At 40.9% G+C, this 18,299-nt stretch overlaps 1 protein-coding gene across 1 annotated transcript; it reads left to right on the top strand.

Moving 5' to 3' along the window:
• Window positions 1-14,802: 14,802 nt before the first annotated feature.
• Window positions 14,803-16,617, top strand: LOC123098104 (NHP2-like protein 1). The gene is made up of 5 exons (XM_044519983.1): window positions 14,803-14,947; window positions 15,080-15,200; window positions 15,289-15,392; window positions 16,066-16,197; window positions 16,320-16,617. The coding sequence occupies exons 1-5, from the start codon at window positions 14,945-14,947 to the stop codon at window positions 16,344-16,346; spliced, it is 387 nt and encodes a 128-aa protein (XP_044375918.1). The 5' UTR covers window positions 14,803-14,944; the 3' UTR covers window positions 16,347-16,617.
• The last annotated feature ends 1,682 nt before the right edge of the window (window positions 16,618-18,299 follow it).

Below are 18,299 nucleotides of genomic sequence, written 5' to 3'. Positions count from 1 at the left end.
CCGCCTTACGGGGTGTCCACGAGGGTCAGGGGCGCGCCCCTGCCTCATGGCCCCCTCGGGCATCGTCTCGCGATGATTCCACTTCCCAAAAATCAGATATATTCCAAAAAAAAATCTCCGTCAGGTTTTATTCCGTTTGGACTCCGTTTTATTTGGATTTTCTGTGAAACAAAAAACATGCAACAAACGGGAACTGGCACTGGGCACTGGATCAATATGTTAGTCCCAAAAATAGTATAAAAAGTTGCCAAAAGTATGTAAAGTTGTAGAATATTGGCATGGAACAATCAAAAATTATAGATACGACGGAGACGTATCAGCATCCACCAAGCTTAATTCCTGCTCGTCCTCGAGTAGGTAAATGATAAAAAAGATAATTTTTGATGTGGAATGCTACCTAGCATAATCTTGATCACATAATCTAATCATGGCATGAATATTAAGACACAAGTGATTCAAAGCAATAGTCTATCATTTGACATTAAGACAATAATACTTCAAGCATACTAATAAAGAAATCATGTATTTTCAAAATAACATGGCCAAAGAAAGTTATCCCTACAAAATCATATAGTCTGGCTATGCTCCATCTTCACCACACAAAGCATTCAAATCATGCACAACCCCGATGACAAGCCAAGCAATTGTTTCATACTTTTGACGTTCTCAAACCTTTTCAACTTTCACGCAACACATGAGCGTGAGCCATGGACATAGCACTATAGGTGGAATAGAATATGATGGTGGAGGTTGTGTGGAGAAGACAAAAAAGGGAGAAAGTCTCACATCGACGTGGCTAATCAATGGGCTATGGAGATGCCCATCAATTGATGTCAATGGGAGGAGTAGGGATTGCCATGCAACGGATGCACTAGAGCTATAAGTGTATGAAAGCTCAAAGTGAAACTAAGTGGGTGTGCATCCAACTTGCTTGCTCATGAAGACCTCGGGCATTTGAGGAAGCCCATCATCGGAATATACAAGCCAAGTTCTATAATGAAAATTCCCACTAGTATATGAAAGTGATAACTCAAGAGACTCTCTATATGAAGAACATGGTGCTACTTTGAAGCACAAGTGTGGTAAAAGGATAGTAACATTGTCCCTTCTTTCTTTTTCTCTCATTTATTATTATTATTATTATTATTATTATTATTTATTTTTTCGTCTGGAGTCTCATCCCGACTTGTGGGGGAATCATAGTCTCCATCATCCTTTCCTCACTCGGACAATGCTCTAATAATGATGATCATCACACTTTTATTTACTTACAACTCAATATTACAACTCGATGCAAGAACAAAGATATGACTCTATATGAATGCCTCCGGCGGTGTACCGGGATGTGCAATGATCTAGCGTAGCAATGACATCAAAAAACAGACAAGCCATGAAAACATCATGCTAGCTATCTTACGATCATGCAAAGCAATATGACTATAAATGCTCAAATCATGTATATGATGATGATGGAAGTTGCATGGCAATATATCTCGGAATGGCTAGGGAAATGCCATGATAGGTAGGTATGGCGGCTGTTTTGAGGAAGATATAAGGAGGCTTATGTGTGACAGAGCGTATCATATCACGGGGTTTGGATGCACCGGCGAAGTTTGCACCAAGTCTCGAGGTGAGAAAGGGCAATGCACGGTACCAAAGAGGCTAGCAATGATGGAAGGGTGAGAGTGCGTATAATCCATGGACTCAACATTAGTCATAAAGAACTCACATACTTATTGCAAAAATCTATTAGTCATCGAAACAAAGTACTACGTGCATGCTCCTAGGGGGATAGATTGGTAGGAAAAGACCATCGCTCGTCCCCGACCGCCACTCATAAGGAAGACAATCAATAAATACCTCATGCTCCAACTTCGTTACATAACGGTTCACCATACGTGCATGCTACGGGAATCACAAACTTCAACACAAGTATTTCTACAATCCACAACTACCCACTAGCATGACTCTAATATCACCATCTTTATATCGCAAAACTATTGCAAGGAATCAAACATATCATATTCAGTGATCTACAAGTTTTATGTAGGATTTTATGACTAACCATGTGAATGACCAATTCGTGTCAACTCTCTAAATAGATATAAGTGAGGCAAGAGAGTTTAATTCTTTCTACAAAATATATGCCCACGCTCTAACAGATATAAGTGAAACAAAAGAGCATTCTACAAATGGCAGTTTTCTATGTGAAGAGAAACAGGCAATCCAAACTTCAAATGATATAAGTGAAGTGCAAAGAGCATTCTATAAATCAACCAAGGACTATCTCATACCAGCATGGTGCATAAAAGAAAAGTGAAAACTAAATGCAAAATACGCTCCAAGATTCGCACATATCGCATGAACGAAACGAATCCGAAAAAACATACTGATACTTGTTGAAGAAAGATGGGATGCCTTCCGGGGCATCCCCAAGCTTAGATGCTTGAGTCTCCTTGAATATTTACTTGGGGTGCCTTGGGAATACCCAAGCTTGATCTCTTGCCTCTCTTCCTTCTCCTCACATCGAGACCTCCTCGATCTTCGAACACTTCATCCACACAAAACTCAACAGAAGCTCGGTAAGATCCGTTAGTATAATAAAGCAAATCACTACTCTAAGTACTGTTGCAAAACAATTCATATTTTGTTTTTGCATTGTAGCTACTATGATATAACTTTTCCATGGCTTAATCCACTGATATAAATCGATAGTTTCATCAAAACAAGCAAACTATGCATCAAAAACAGAATCTGTCTTAAACAGGACAGTCTGTAATAATCTGAACATTCACCATACCTCTGGTACCCCAAAAATTCTGCCAAAATTAGGAAAAATAATTTTTTTTATAGAAAGACAGTGCAAAAAGTTTCAGAACCATTTGACGTTCCAGTAAAAAATGTAAAATCGCGCACTACAGCCAAAGTTTCTGTCCTGCACCGCACAAACCAACAAGTAGTCTAAAACATCCTAAAGGCAAACCTCGACACATTATTTTTATTTTTAAACTTTATAAAAGTACACAACAGAAATAAATGACTCTCTAAAACTTCCGGGTTGTCTCCCTGGCAGCGCTTTCTTTAAAGCCATTAAGCTAGGCATATAGTGCTCAAGTAATGGATCCACCCGGATCCCGAGGTATATCAAAGCCAATTTTAATTAACAATTGATTTGCAATTTAGTAGTGAGCACAAAGTAACATATATCATATAATTACGAATTCTAACTCTCTTCCTATGCATCGGCATGTCATAGAAGAACAATTCATGCACACATAGTAAAGGCCAATGCATAGTATAAACAATTTCTTGCAATTTTATCATGTGGGAAACATAGAGAGGTGGAGATATAGTGCCTCTCTCATAATAATTGCAAGTAGGAGCAGCAAGCACATGCATATTATATTCATCAAAATCATCATGTGTAGTAGTAAAACGCAACCCACCAATATAGTCCTTAATAAGGGCAAACTTCTCCGATATAGTGTAGTCAGGAGAATTCAAAAAGATAATAGGACTATCATGTGTGGGTGCAATAGCAACAATTTCATGTTTAACATAAGGAACTATAACAAGTTCATCTCCATAAGCATAATTCATATTGGCATCTTGGCCACAAGCATAGCAAGCATCATCAAAAAGGAATATTTCAAAAGAATCAACGGGATCATAACAATCATCATAGCATTCATCCTTTGGTAAGCACGAAGGGAAATTAAACAATGTATGAGTTGAAGAGTTACTCTCATTAGAAGGTGGGCATGGGTGATCAATCTGATCTTCCTCCTTTTGTTCTTCGCTCTCCTCATCATCTTTTTCATCCAATGAGCTCACAGTTTCAAATGTTAGTCTCTTCTTGGACAGCGGAGACTCTCTCAATAAAATCATCAATATCAGAATTGAATTCATAATTCTCATAGCAATATTTAAGTATAGCAAAATTTTCAGGTCTATAAATTGAATCATCAAATTTTTCACACTCTTTAAACAAAGATTCAATTTCATAAGCACCCATAAAAGCAATGAATTCTTCTATTTGTTCCACATCATAGTAATCATATATACCATTAGCATAAGAAGCCAAGGTTTTATCATCATTAAATTTGCATGAAAAGGGAAAGTGTGGAACCTTCATCCTAGAGCAACAAGTATAGTCATATCTCAAGCATAGTTCCTGAGCATACCAATGCAACATATGAATTTGATCCCATAATAGTTTCCCTTTTTGAGTCAACCGATAATCCCTAAAGTATTCACGTTGATCCAACGTGTCTCCCATTACATAATTGAATGGGGTTTTCTCAGGATTATCAAAGTGGTACATAATATTTTTCACATAACCAGCATCGAGGGTTTTAGGAGGTTCCCCATCTCCATGAGTAGCAAGTACACCTAATTTTTTTGGTATTTCGTGTTCCATATCCATAACTAAAGATAGAGAAAAACTTAGAATAGCAAATAAAAATTACTTAGTGATAAAGCAAACAAGCACACATGAGAATATTCACCCCACGCTATAACTCCCCGGCAACGGCGCCAGAAAAAGGTCTTGATAACCCACAAGTATAGGGGATCAATTGTAGCCTCTTTCGGTAAGTAAGAGTGTCGAACCCAACGAGGAGCTAAAGGTAGAACAAATATTCCCTCAAGTTCTATCGACCACCGATACAACTCTACGCACGCTTAACGTTCGCTTTACCTAGAACAAGTATGAAACTAGAAGTACTTTGTAGGTGTTTTTGGATAGGTTTGCAATAAAGAGCACGTAAATAAAAAGTAGGGGCTGTTTAGTTAAAGAAGCAATAAAGTTAGTATAGCGAGTGTGGAAAAGTGGTGGTAGGAGTTGCGAAATTGTCCCTAAGCAATTGACTACTTTACTAGACCGATAGCAAGTTTTATGTGGGAGAGGCCACTGCTAGCATGTCATCCCTGACTTGGAATTCTATGCACTTATGATTGGAACTATTAGCAAGCATCCGCAACTACTAACGTTCATTAAGGTAAAACCCAACCATAGCATTAAGATATATTGGTCCCCCTTCAATCCCGTATGCATCAATTTCTATGCTAGGTTGAAGCTTCTGTCACTCTTGCCCTCCAATACATAGTCCTATCAACATACAACTAACCCTATGGTGTGATCCACGCGTGCGCTCATATGATGGGCACCAAAGGACAGCAACATAACCACAAGCAAATTAAACCAATCATAGCAATTCACAAATTACCGATAGGACAACGAAAATCTACTCAGACATCATAGGATGGCAACACATCATATGATAATAATATGAAGCATAAAGCACCAAGTTCAAGTAGAGGGTACAGCGGGTTGCGGGAGAGTGGACCGCTGTGGATAGATGGGGGAAGTTGATGGAGATGTTGGTGAAGATGACGGAGGTGTTGGTGTAGATCGCGGTGATGATGATGGCCCCGGCGGCGTTCCGGCGCCACCGGAAGTGAGGGGGAGAGAGCCCCCCTCCTTCTCCTTCTTCCTTGGCCTTCTCCCTAGGTGGGAGAAGGGTTCTCCCTCTGGTCCTTGGTCTCCATGGCGTCGGAGGGGCGAGAGACCCTCCGAGATTGGATCTGTCTCTCTGTCTCTCTCTGTTTCTGCGTTCCGGATTCTTCCCTTTCACCGTTTCTTTTATAATCGGAGATCCGTAACTTCGATTGGATTGAAATTTGAACACGATTTTTATCCGGATATCAGCTTTCTTGCGGCGAAAGAAGGGCAACAACTGCATGTAAAAGTTGCCAAAAGTATGTAAAAGTTGTAGAATATTAGTATAAAAAGTTGCCAAAAGTATGTAAAAGTTGTAGAATATTGGCATGGAACAATCAAAAATTATAGATACGACGGAGACGTATCAATTCTTTAACACTATTCTCAAATTCAGAGGGCACCTTATTATAATTTCCATAAGAATTGTTGTAGGAATTACCATAATTATTAGAGGAATTACTAGGAAACGGCCTAGGATTAAAATTACCTCTATACGTGTCATTACCAAAATTGTTCCTAGCAACAAAATTCACATCCATAGATTCGTTATTGTTTTCAATCAAAGTAGACAAAGGCAAACCATTAGGATCAATAGGAGCACTCTTACTAGCAAACAATTTCATAAGCTCATCCATCTTTCCACTCAAAACATTTATTTCTTCAATTGCATGCACTTTTTTACTAGTGGAAGATTTTTCGGTATGCCATTGAGAATAGTTAACCATAATATTATCTAGGAGTTTAGTAGCTTCTCCTAACGTAATTTCCATAAAAGTGCCTCCTGCGGCCGAATCTAAAAGATTTCTAGAAGCAAAATTCAATCCGGCATAAAAAATTTCTATAATCATCCATAAATTCAAACCATGAGTAGGGCAATTTCTAATCATCAATTTCATTCTCTCCCAAGATTGTGCAACATGTTCATGATCAAGTTGCTTAAAATTCATAATATCATTCCTAAGGGAGATGATCTTAGCGGGTGGAAAATACTTGGAAATAAAAGCATCTTTACACTTATTCCATGAATCAATACTATTTTTAGGCAAAGATGAAAACCAAGTTTTAGCGCGATCCCTAAGCGAGAACGGGAATAGATTCAACTTAACAATATCATTATCCACATCTTTTTTCTTTTGCATATCGCACAGATCAACAAAATTATTAAGATGGGATGCGACATCTTCATTGGGAAGGCCGGAAAATTGATCTTTCATAACAAGATTCAACAAAGCAGTATTAATCTCACAAGATTCCGCATTAGCATCGGGAGCAATCAGAGTACTAATAAAATCATTGTTGTTGGTATTGGAAAAGTCACACAATTTGGTATTATCTTGAGCCCTCGTGACAAAGCAAGCGATCCAACACACGAGCACACAAAAAGCAAATGAAGAAGACGAACGGAAGAGGGGCGAAGAAAAGGCGAACCTTTTCGAAAATCATTTTAGAAGTGGGGGAGAAGAAAACGAGAGGCGAATGGCGAATAATGTAATGCGGGAGATGAGAGTTTATGATGGGTACTTGGTATGTCTTGGCTTAGTGTAGATCTCCCCGGCAACGGCGCTAGAAATCCTTCTTGCTACCTCTTGAGCATGCGTTGGTTTTTCCCTGGAAGAGGAAAGGGTGATGCAGCAAAGTAGCGTAAGTATTTCCCTCAATTTTGAGAACACAAGGTATCAATCCAGTAGGAGACTATGCAACAAGCCACCGAATACCTGCACAAAGAAACACCAACTTGCAACCAACGCGACAAAGGGGTTGTCAATCCCTTCACGGTTATTCGCAAAGTGAGATTTGATAGAGATGGATAAACGGTAAAGTAATATTTTTGGTATTTTTGGTTTATGGAACTGTAAGTAAAGATTGCAAAGTAAGAAAATAGGAAACTAGAGATTGTAGATCGGAAACTTATATGATGTAAAATAGACCCCGGGGCCACAAGTTTCACTAGAGGCTTCTCTCAAGATAGAAAATATTACAGTGGGTGAACAAATTACTGCCGAGCAATTGATAGAAAAGCGCAAAGTTATGACGATATCTAAGGCAATGATCATGAATATATGCATCACGTTCATGTCAAGTAGACCGACTCCTGCATGCATCTACTACTATTACTCCACACATCGACCGACTCGTGCCTGCATCTAGAGTATTAAGTTCATGAACGGAGTAACGCATTAAGCAAGATGACATGATGTAGCGGGATTAACTCAAGCAATATGATGAAAACCCCATCTTTTTATCCTCGATGGCAACAATACAATATGTGCCTTGCTGCCCCTACTTTCACTGGGAAAGGACACCGCAAGATTGAACCCAAACCTAAGCACTTCTCCCATTGCAAGAAAAACCAATCTAGTTGGCCAAACCAAATCGATAGTTCGAAGAGACTTGCAAAGATATCAAATCATGCATACAAGAATTCAGAGGAGATTCAAATAATATTCATATATAAGCTGATCATAAATCCACAATTCATCGGATCTCGGCAAACACACCGCAAAAGAGTATTACATCGAATAGATCTCCAAGAACATCGAGGAGAACTTTGTATTGAGAATCAAAGAGAGAGAAGAAATCATCTAGCTACTAGCTATGGACCCGTAGGTCTGAAGTAAACTACTCACGCTTCATCGGAGAGGCAATGGTGTTGATATAGAAGCCCTCCGTGATCGATTCCCCCTCCGGCAGCATGCCGGAAAAGGCCCCAAGATGGGATCTCACGGGTACAGAAGGTTGCGGCGGTGGAAAAGTGGTTTCGTGGCTCCCCTGGATGTTTTTGGGGTATAAGAGTATATATAGGCGAAAGAATTAGGTCAGGGGAGCTACGAGGGGCCCACAAGGTCGGGGGGCACGCCCCACCCCTGGGCGCGCCCTCCACCCTTGTGGCCGCCTCGAGGCTCCTCTGACTTGTACTCCAAGTCTCCTGGGTGTCTTCTGGTACAAGAAAAATCATGGCAAAAGTTTTATTCCGTTTGGTATTCCTTTTCTGCGAAACTCAAAAACAAGGAAAAAACAGAAACTGGCACTGGGCTCTAGGTTAATAGGTTAGTCCCAAAAATCATATAAAATAGCACATTAATGCATATAAAACATCCAAAATAGATAATATAATAGCATGGAACAATCAAAAATTATAGATACGTTGGAGACGTATCAGGGGCACCCGAGTGCCCACTAGGCACCAGGGTGCGCCCACCCCCCTGGGGGCGCCCTGATGGTAGTGGGGCCCCTGGCCAGCCTCCAGTGCCCATCTTCTGGTATATAAGCCCATTTTCCCTAGAAAAAATAAGGAGAGGACTTTCGGGACGGAGCGTCACCGTCTCGAGGCGGAACTAGGGCAGGAGCACTTTTGCTCTCAGGCGGAGTGATTCCGCTGGGGATACTTCCCTCTGGGAGGGGGGAATTGAAGCCATCATCGTAACCAACAACCCTCTCATATTGGGAGGATCAATATTCATCAACATATTCACCAGCACCATCTCATCTCAAATCCTAGTTCATCTCTTGTGTTCAATCTTTGTATCAAAACCTCAGATTGGTACCTTTTGGTGACTAGTAGTGTTGATTACATCTTGTAGTTGATGCTAGTTGGTTTATTTGCTGGAAGATTATATGTTCAGATCCATTATGCTATTTAATACCCCTCTGATCTTGAACATGGATATGATTTGTGAGTAGTTGCTTTTGTCCTTGAGGACATGGGCTAAATCTTGTCATAAGTAATCATGTGAATTTGGTATTCGTTCTTTATTTTGATGATGTGTATGTTGTGATTCCCTTAGTGGTGTTATGTGAACGTCAACTACATGACACGTCACCATCTTTGGGCCTAAGGGAATGCATTGTGGAGTAGTTATTAGATGATGGGTTGCTAGAGTGACAGAAGCTTAAACCCTAGTTTATGCGCTATTCCGTAAGGGTGATTTGGATCCATATGTTTAATGTTATGGTTAGATTTATCTTAATTCTTCTTTGTAGTTGCAGATGCTTGCGAGAGGGGTTAATCATAAGTGGGAGGCTTGTTCAAGTAAGAATAGCACCCAAGCACCAGTCCACCCACATATCAAATTATCAAAGTAGTGAACGCGAATCAAACAAACATGATGGAAGTGACTAGATGAAATCCCCGTGTGTCCTCAAGAACGTTTTGTTTATTATAAAAGACAATTATGACCTGTCCTTTGCAACAAAAACGATTGGGCTACCTTGCTGCACCTATTGCTACTTTTATTACTTATCACTTGTTACAAATTCTCTTGCTATCAAACTATTTGTTACCAATAATTACAGTGCTTGTAGAAAATACCTTGCTGGAATCCGCTTGTCATTTCCTTCTGCTCCTCGTTGGGTTTGACACTTACTTATCCAAAGGACTACGATTGATCCACTATACTTGTGGGTCATCATAGGTGGAAGCATTAAATTCACGATGAGGTGTCATCGCCTTCTGTCCTCCGGGAACAGACCTTGTCTTGTCAAAACCGCTTAGGTGCCGCCTGCCTGAGGCATGGAACATCTTAGAACATGTGTGCACCGTGCGGCGGCGTGGGTGAGTGAGTCACCCCTTGTGTCTTGTCCACTATCTGGCATGCCTGCCTACTGGTCGCATGGCGCGAGAGCCCTGTGAGCGCAGAAACACTATGCCACGCGTAGGTGAATAGATAACTTGTTATCAAAGGCTAGTCAAGTGCGCGCCAACTGTGAACAACCATTGTCGGGCGAGGTCGTTCCCGGGTCTTGGCTATCCATCGTCGACGGACATCTTGGTTGGGTACTTGTTGATCTGGTGGGCGGTGGAGGAGGATCCAATCCCTATTATACAAAGATTTGCATGCCACCACCGATCCCAAGGCTTGCTTGATAGATCTTCTTATTTATATTCTTCATGAAGATTTGCATACCACCAGGAAGGATGATGGCACGCAGCTCTTCTCCCTTCTTGGGCTCGATTCGGGCGACCGTGAGGCGCACAGTGCGGGTGTGTGACGCAGCTTGTCACGACATCGGCAGGAGGAGATTAGAAGCACACTGGGCTTCTAATTATGAGGATTGGAGGATCTAGGTCAAGCTCTAATTGATCAACTAAGACCGATTAGAACTAGAACTAGAGAAGTAGAGGAGGCTCCAAAACTTGTGTGTTCAAAAGTGCCCAAAACATCTATTATATATAGGTTGGATGGGGGAAGGGCTTCACAGGGGGAGGGAAATTTCCCTCTTTTGGCTAGCCAAGAGGAAGGGGGTTTCCCCTCCAATTGGGCCTCCGCTCTCTCCTTTCCATGCGGAGAAGGGCGCCACCTATATTAGGCCCATGTGGCCCACTTCACCTTCCACCACTCGGCCTTTTAAGGTTGTTGACATTAAATTAAATACAAAAGCCTCCCAACAATTACTAGAGCCCTTTATTATTAATTTAATATATCCGAAAACATTTGCCACCTATATACTCAACTATTACCGAGTATTTATTATGATACATTATCATGATATAATAATCAACTTTCTTTTTCTTCATTCAATTCTATGTCATCTCATCAAAATTGTCTAGTTGTCATGCATGATGCTAGTTATGATACTCCCACTAAGGGCAGCCTAGCGGCCGATGGCGATACTAGCGGATGATCGATGTCGTGGACAACCTAGAGCTACAACGTGACTGACGTCATGAATGTGCTTGCGTGAAAGGAGCTGTGACGAAAGACATCGCGGCCAAGTGCTTGGTCGACAATGCTGTGATGCATCTATGCCAATGCATGATTTTCTTGGAATCCTGCTCGAATCAAGATACTTTGTGGGAAAGCTCAAGTAGGTTTGAAGACTTTTTTGCCGTTGGATTAATCAAGTGCACCCATTATCGCCAGTGCGTTTTTATGATCTTGATATATTGTTGTGTCCTATGTGTAGCAATTTGTATTAGTACTTAGTTTGTATTTTTGAAACAAAATGTGTAACCGACATTATGCTTAACAAAACTTGAGGTTCTGATATGGTGCTGAGCTTTACAGAGTAATAATCTGTTCTTACCTTTCTTCAAATTTATGTGTAAGCTATTTCATAATATCGATTACATACTTTCGATATTGTATTTCGGTGAAGAAACAATTAATATTCCATGTGATATTATTGTCTGCGGATTAACTATGTCAAGATGGGCGTGACCATAATCTTTCTTCCTTTGGACCTTCGGGCGAAGGAAAATTTTGCTATATTGTAATATCAAATAGTTTCTTATTGGTTGGTCGATAAAATTACTAAAACGTAATTGTTTGTTTCATTTATTTGCACTATCACCATAGCAATGCACGCGCAATTCGCGAGAGATAGCTCTCGTGTCGTGTGTAGCTTTTTTTCCCTCGCGTAGTTGTTGGACCGACCGATTTGTCTGTTTTTTGTTCGCTGCACGCTTGCATGTGGTAGTATTTCAGCCGCGTAGTGGTTTTGTTCGGTTTTGTGTGATTTTTTGGAAAAATGCCCAAAACATCTAGTATATATAGGTTGGAGGGGGGAGAGGGCTTCACAAGGGGAGGGAAATTTCCCTCCTTTGGTTGGCCAAGAGGAAGGGGGTTTCCCCTCCAATTGGGCCTCCCCTCTCTTCTTTCCATGCGGAGAGGGGCCCCATCTATATTGGGCCCATGTGGCCCACTTCGCCTTCCACCACTTGGCCTTTTAAGGCCATTGACATTAAATTAAATACAAAAGCCTCCCAACAATTACTAGAGCCTTTTATTATTAATTTAATATATCCGGAAACATTTGCCACCTATATACTCAACTATTACCGAGTATTTATTATGATACATTATCATGATATAATAATCAACTTTCTTTTTCTTCATTCAATTCTATGTCATCTCATCAAAATTGTCTAGTTGTCATGCATGATACTAGTTATGATACTCCCACTACGGGCAGCCTAGCGGCCGATGGCGATACTAGCGGATGATCGATGTCGTGGACAACCTAGAGCTACAACGTGACTGACGTCATGAATGTGCCTGCGTGAAAGGAGCTGTGACGAAAGACATCGGCGGCCAAGTGCCTGGTCGACAATGTTGTGATGTATCGATGTCAATGCATGATTTTCTTGGAATCCCGCTCGAATCAAGATACTCTGTGGGAAAGCTCAAGTAGGTTTGAAGAGTTTTTTGCCGTTGGATTAATCAAGTGCACCCATTATCGCCATTGCGTTTTTATGATATTGATATATTGTTGTGTCCTATGTGTAGCAATTTGTGTTAGTACTTAGTTTGTATTTTCTAAAACAAAATGTGTAGCCGATATTATGCTTAACAAAACTCGAGGTTGTGATATGGTGCTGAGCTTTACGAAGTAATAATATGTTCTTACTTTACTTCAAATTTATGTGTAAGCTATTTCATAATATCAATTACATACTTCCGATACTGTATTTCACTGAAGAAACAGTTAATATTCCATGTGATATTATTGTCTGTGGATTAACTATTTCAAGATGGACGTGACCATAATCTTTCTTCCTTTGGACCTTCGGGCGAAGGAAAAATTTGCTATATTGTAATATCAAATAGTTTCTTATTGGTTGGTTGATAAAATTACTAAGACACGATTGTTTGTTTCATTTATTTGCACTGTCACCATAGCAATGCACGTGCAATTTGCGAGAGATAGCTCTCGTCTCGCGTGTAGCTTCCCCCCCTCGCATAGTTGTTGGACCGGCCGATTTGTCTGTTTTTTGTTCGCTGGACGCTTGCACGTGGTAGTATTTCGGCCGCCGTAGTGGTTTTGTTCGGTTTTGTGTGGTTTTTTGTTTTTTTTCTCTTTTTGTTGTTTTCTTTAGTTTGTTCTTTCGGGTTTCTATGTTTCTTCACCGATTTTCTTCAGTTTTTTTGTTTTTCTTTCCTTTTTACCAGTTTTCTTCATTTCTTTTCACGGTCTTCACTGGTTTTCCTTTTTCTTTCCCTTTTCTTTGTTTTTCTTTTCTCGGCTCTCGCTGGTTGCTTTGCTTTTTTTTCTTTGTTTCTTTCTTAGTTTCAATTGTTTTTTCTTTGTTTTTTTTCATGTTTCACTGTTTTTTCATTCTGCTGCACTGGTTTTCTTCCGTTTTATTTTTTATTTTCTGCTTCTTTTTCAGTCTTTCTTTGTTTCTTTTTTTGTTTCCCTTTCCGTATAGAATAGGGATATTTTTATACCCATTTAACATTTATTCGAATACATCTAACAATTTTTTTGTGTCCATGTTGAACATTTTTTTAAATACATGATTAACATATGTTTTTGTGCCAACTTTTTTAATACACATTCTACATTTTCTATATACATCAGGAACATTTTTTATACACACATTTAGCATTTACTTTGTTTGTTTACACCAGCAACATTTTTATATACACATTTAATATTTTTTAAATACATGATTAACATTTTGTAGATGTATATTTTTTGTATATTTTTCATACACATTGTACATTTCTTATATACGTCAGGAACATTTTGATATGCATATTTAAAAAAATACGTGATTGAAATTTTATCATATATATATATTAATGTCTACCTTTTCCATACACATTGTATATTTTTGTATGCATGTTTAACATTTTTAAGTGCATATTTAACATTTTTCAAATCTGTATGTAAAGTGACTTTTATAATACTCATTTTTTAATATTTGAATTATACGAAAAAGTAAAGAAACAAAAAAATGTAAAAGAAGAAAGAAAGAAAACGCTCAATGCATGCGGTCCCCACCAGGCCGGCTCATTCTGGGTGCTACTTGACACGCGAGGTTGCACTGTGTCTCGTTACCCGAGAGACATAGTCACGCCCCGGGGCAATTATCTTTTTCCTTTTTGAGGCAAACTCCTGGGGCAATTACCTAATATGACCGGATATTTGCACGACCTCTTGTCATTTTTTCATGACTCTTTGAGATTTAGTTGAGAATTTCTGAGAAAGCACATGGGCCGAAGGGACTCAAAATATCAGCCAGAAAAAAAAAGAGTCATGAACTCAACTAAATCAGCCATGAAAAAATGCACCGGGGCAATTGCTTTTTTCCTGACAATAATCAGATAATAAGATGCACTCTGGCTTTCTTTTCTCTAAGGAAAAAAAAGAGATTCCTCGCGTAGCCAGAGGAAAGGAAAAAAGGCGAACGGACTCAAAAATATCAGCCACGATGGCGGCGCGACAAAGGGCTGGACGTTCATTGACGGCCCTTGGCAGCCAAGGAAAAGGAGCGAAGACCGAAACACACAAACGGGGAAAGGAAGAATCACGAAGACAATCGCAGCCGTCGAAACCACCCGCCCCACGGGCTATATGAGGCCACCACAGGCCCGCGATAAACCCTAGCTCCATTCACCCGCCCCCCGAAAGCCCTAGCGCCAAGCTCCCCCACCCGCGGCGGCCGCCTCCTCCCCCTCCTCCCCGCGCCTCCAAGCCGACCAACCCGTCGGGAAAATGGTAACGAGCCCTCTCCTCCTCCTTCTCCCGACTCCGTCCTCGACTCCGCCCGTTCCGCCGTCGCGGATCGAGCCGAGCCCCGCCGCGCCCGTGCTGACCGTCGGTTGTTGTTTCTTTGGGGGTGCTTTGCAGAGTCAGGAGACGGTCAACCCCAAGGCCTACCCGCTGGCGGACTCGCAGCTGACGATAACGATCCTCGACCTCGTCCAGCAGGCCGCCAACTACAAGCAGCTCAAGAAGGGCGCCAACGAAGGTGACCAATCCCTAGCAGTGCGCCTTAGTTGTTTCTGTTGATTTCAATCCCTGTGATCTGAATTTATGTGTTTTTTGTTTTCCCCCAGCGACCAAGACTCTCAACAGGGGAATATCGGAGTTCGTGGTGATGGCAGCTGACACGGAGCCGCTGGAAATCCTCCTCCACCTCCCGTTGCTCGCGGAGGACAAGGTATAAATTCTGTCCTTATACTGCATCTTATTGCTGTAAATTTGTATGCTGTAGCTTGCGTGGTGTGGTTATAGCGAGACCGTGTAATGTTTTTTTAGTTTAATAAAGCTCGTAATACTGTGCTGTGTGGTGGTTATCAGAATATATGATGTGCTCGTAATACTGCATACTCTATGGTTACCAGTCTGCTATGATTGGAAGTTTGAGTATGCTTACTCTGACAAGAGGTTTGCTCATGCGAGCAGTTTTAAGGACTGTGTATGTGGACCTGCTCTTGAAACTGTTTGTATCAGCACACAGCTGCTGGAAGAACTCTTAAGGCTTTATGTGAAAAAAATCACGTCTTTTAACAGCAGTACTTCAATTTTGTTTCTTTAGTGGCTTGTTGCATCCTTTTACATTGGTACTTCATCAGTCATTCAGGCAGAGTTCAGTGTACCTGTTGATAGTTTGATACTCAGCCTTGCAAATCTCATTGCAGTGGAGCTGATTCGCTGTTGTGCATTAATCTTGACATTTATGTGTTGTATATGTTTCATCCCATGATTTAACCGTTTGCTACTTAATCTTTTGCATCTTCCTTTTGTTTTTGCACATGGATGAATAATGTTTATTTGTGTTTGTGACAATGGATGAAAGTAAACTTATTGAACTCATCTGTTGTATGATGCAGAATGTGCCATATGTCTTTGTCCCTTCAAAGCAAGCCCTTGGGCGTGCTTGTGGAGTGACTAGGCCGGTCATTGCTTGCTCAGTGACCAGCAACGAGGGTAGCCAGCTGAAACAGCCCATTCAGAGTCTTAAGGTGATCCTTTCTGCCACATCTTCTGATATCTGCTGATTTTCTATACAGCCGCCTTATTGTTTTACCCTAGTGTGTACCCTTTCTCTGAAAATTAACCCTGTTTTAAATTTTGTGAATCACAGGATGCTATCGAGAAGCTTCTCATATGATTTATCAAGACCTTTCAGTGTGATGGGCCTCTGCGACACAGTTTTTCAGAGGCTTGGACTGGTGATGGTGTCTTGTCTACTAGGTCTTTGTGTTTTTTCAGCTATATTTTGCAAGACTGTTATGTTAAATCATGCTGCCATTATGTCGTCATCTTATATTTGTGACTTGTGTAATCCATAAGACACATGTGTCATGGCAGTTGAATTTTCTCCCTAGACTCAACAAATGTTGTAATGGGTAATGGTTTATGAGTTTGAGAATTGGGAACTAGCTGCTTGCGTGCGATTGCTCGTGTTGTGGATTATCTTTGTGCTTGTTCTGCTCAGTCTAAGCTTTGCTATTGCTGTCTGTGTCAAATCCAGAAGGGTCTTATTTGGATTCTACAACCTGTGAATTGGAACTTATTCCTATTTCCTTGGTAGGTTCCTACCGTTTTGGTTTGCTCTCATCCTGAAGGAATTCTGTTGGTCTGTATTATGAGTAATGGCTGTAATGACGTCCCATGGCCGATGGTTATGGATTGCTGTTAGATTTCAGAGGCATGAAGCCGACCCCTACGACTAATAAATGGGGGAATTTTTTTTAGCTCATCTAGCAGACCCCCAAGACCTTTATATTTTCAAAAAATAGATTTATATCTCTGAAATATTTTCTTTCTTGCCTATTGACGATGAGGCCAGTACTTTCGCCGCCTTCTAGCTTCCTAACCCCCCACTTAGTTGTCCACCTCGACAACTTCATTGAGAATGTCGGCCTGGATGTCGACAACGACAAGGAGCGGTTCCGTCTCAGCAGAGAGCTTGGTCCGTGCTCCTCTGCCCCCCGACGCCATGGAGCCGACAAGGTCCCATTTCCCTCTCTTGCCTTTCTTCTCCTCTCTATGTGGCTGGCCCCGCGCTTGCCCTTGGTTCGGTTTCCACGATTTGCTCTTCTTCCCTCTCCCTGATGTGGTTTCCTTCCTCCTCTGCCCCCCGACGCCATGGAGCCGACGTCTAAGGTCCCCTTTCCCTCTCTTGCCTTTCTTCTCCTCTCTATGTGGCTGCCCCGCGCTTGCCCTTGGTTCGGTTTCGACGATTTGCTCTTCTTCCCTCTCCCTGATGTGGTTTCCTTCCTCATGAAGGAGCACAAGACACCGTTGTGTGGTGTGCACGCTGATTGAGCATCACCGGCTAGTTCGTCGGTGTGAGGCCAACCACAACTGCGACAGTGAGTGTCCTTCCATCTCACCTGCCATCCTCCATACACGGGGTGTGTGTGTATGTGTGTGTGTTGCTTTTCTGAGGCCGAAGATGAGCAACCTAGCCTACGGACCAACGTGGTCGGCTTCCTCTTGCCTTGCTCGCCAATTATTTGGGCTAATTTGTGTAGAGTTAATGGACGGACACATGCTAAGGAATTGTGCTCTATAAAGTATGTTAAGTTTTGAAAATGTTTTGTATTCTTTATATGATTTGTGTGGTAAATTTATATGATTTTAGCTATGGTCTACTGCTTGGTTCATTTTGCCATCATGCATTGTGTATGAGTTGCCCGCTCATTTTTCATATGATGTAAAACATCTTTTTTTTAAATTGCCATGTGAACATCACATTTATTTCTGAATTTGCCATCAATGATTTATAGCATTTGTCATGTCTCCATTTTTTTATATGGGAAAATTGCCATGATTTTTGAGTGAAAAAATAGCTTTGTTCATTTGCGATGCATCATATATTTTTTTGTGTGTCTCAAAATTTTACCCGTTTCAACATTTTGCCATGGCAAATTCCTTCTGTATTGCAACTAAACATTCCTGTTCTCATGGCAAATCATCTATGGATTTTTCTACATGCCATGGTATTTTTATGCTAGGTACATGGGAAATTCGTAGGCTTCTGTAATGTCTACCTGGCAAAGTTGATGAAATTAGAAAACATGTCACATGGCAAATTGATGAGGACATCAATACCATT

This window comes from Triticum aestivum, chromosome 4D (assembly GCF_018294505.1).
Source record: "Triticum aestivum cultivar Chinese Spring chromosome 4D, IWGSC CS RefSeq v2.1, whole genome shotgun sequence".
Classification (NCBI taxonomy): domain Eukaryota; kingdom Viridiplantae; phylum Streptophyta; class Magnoliopsida; order Poales; family Poaceae; genus Triticum; species Triticum aestivum.
Note: the sequence above shows the minus strand (reverse complement) of the source record. Positions and strands in the feature narration are given on the sequence as shown.

Excerpts from the sequence above, each read along its gene's own strand:
- LOC123098104 (XM_044519983.1), top strand. Across the intron at positions 15,393-16,065 it reads CGTTGCTCGCGGAGGACAAG|AATGTGCCATATGTCTTTGT; the intron begins GTATAAATTCTG and ends TGTATGATGCAG. Across the intron at positions 16,198-16,319 it reads AGCCCATTCAGAGTCTTAAG|GATGCTATCGAGAAGCTTCT; the intron begins GTGATCCTTTCT and ends TGTGAATCACAG.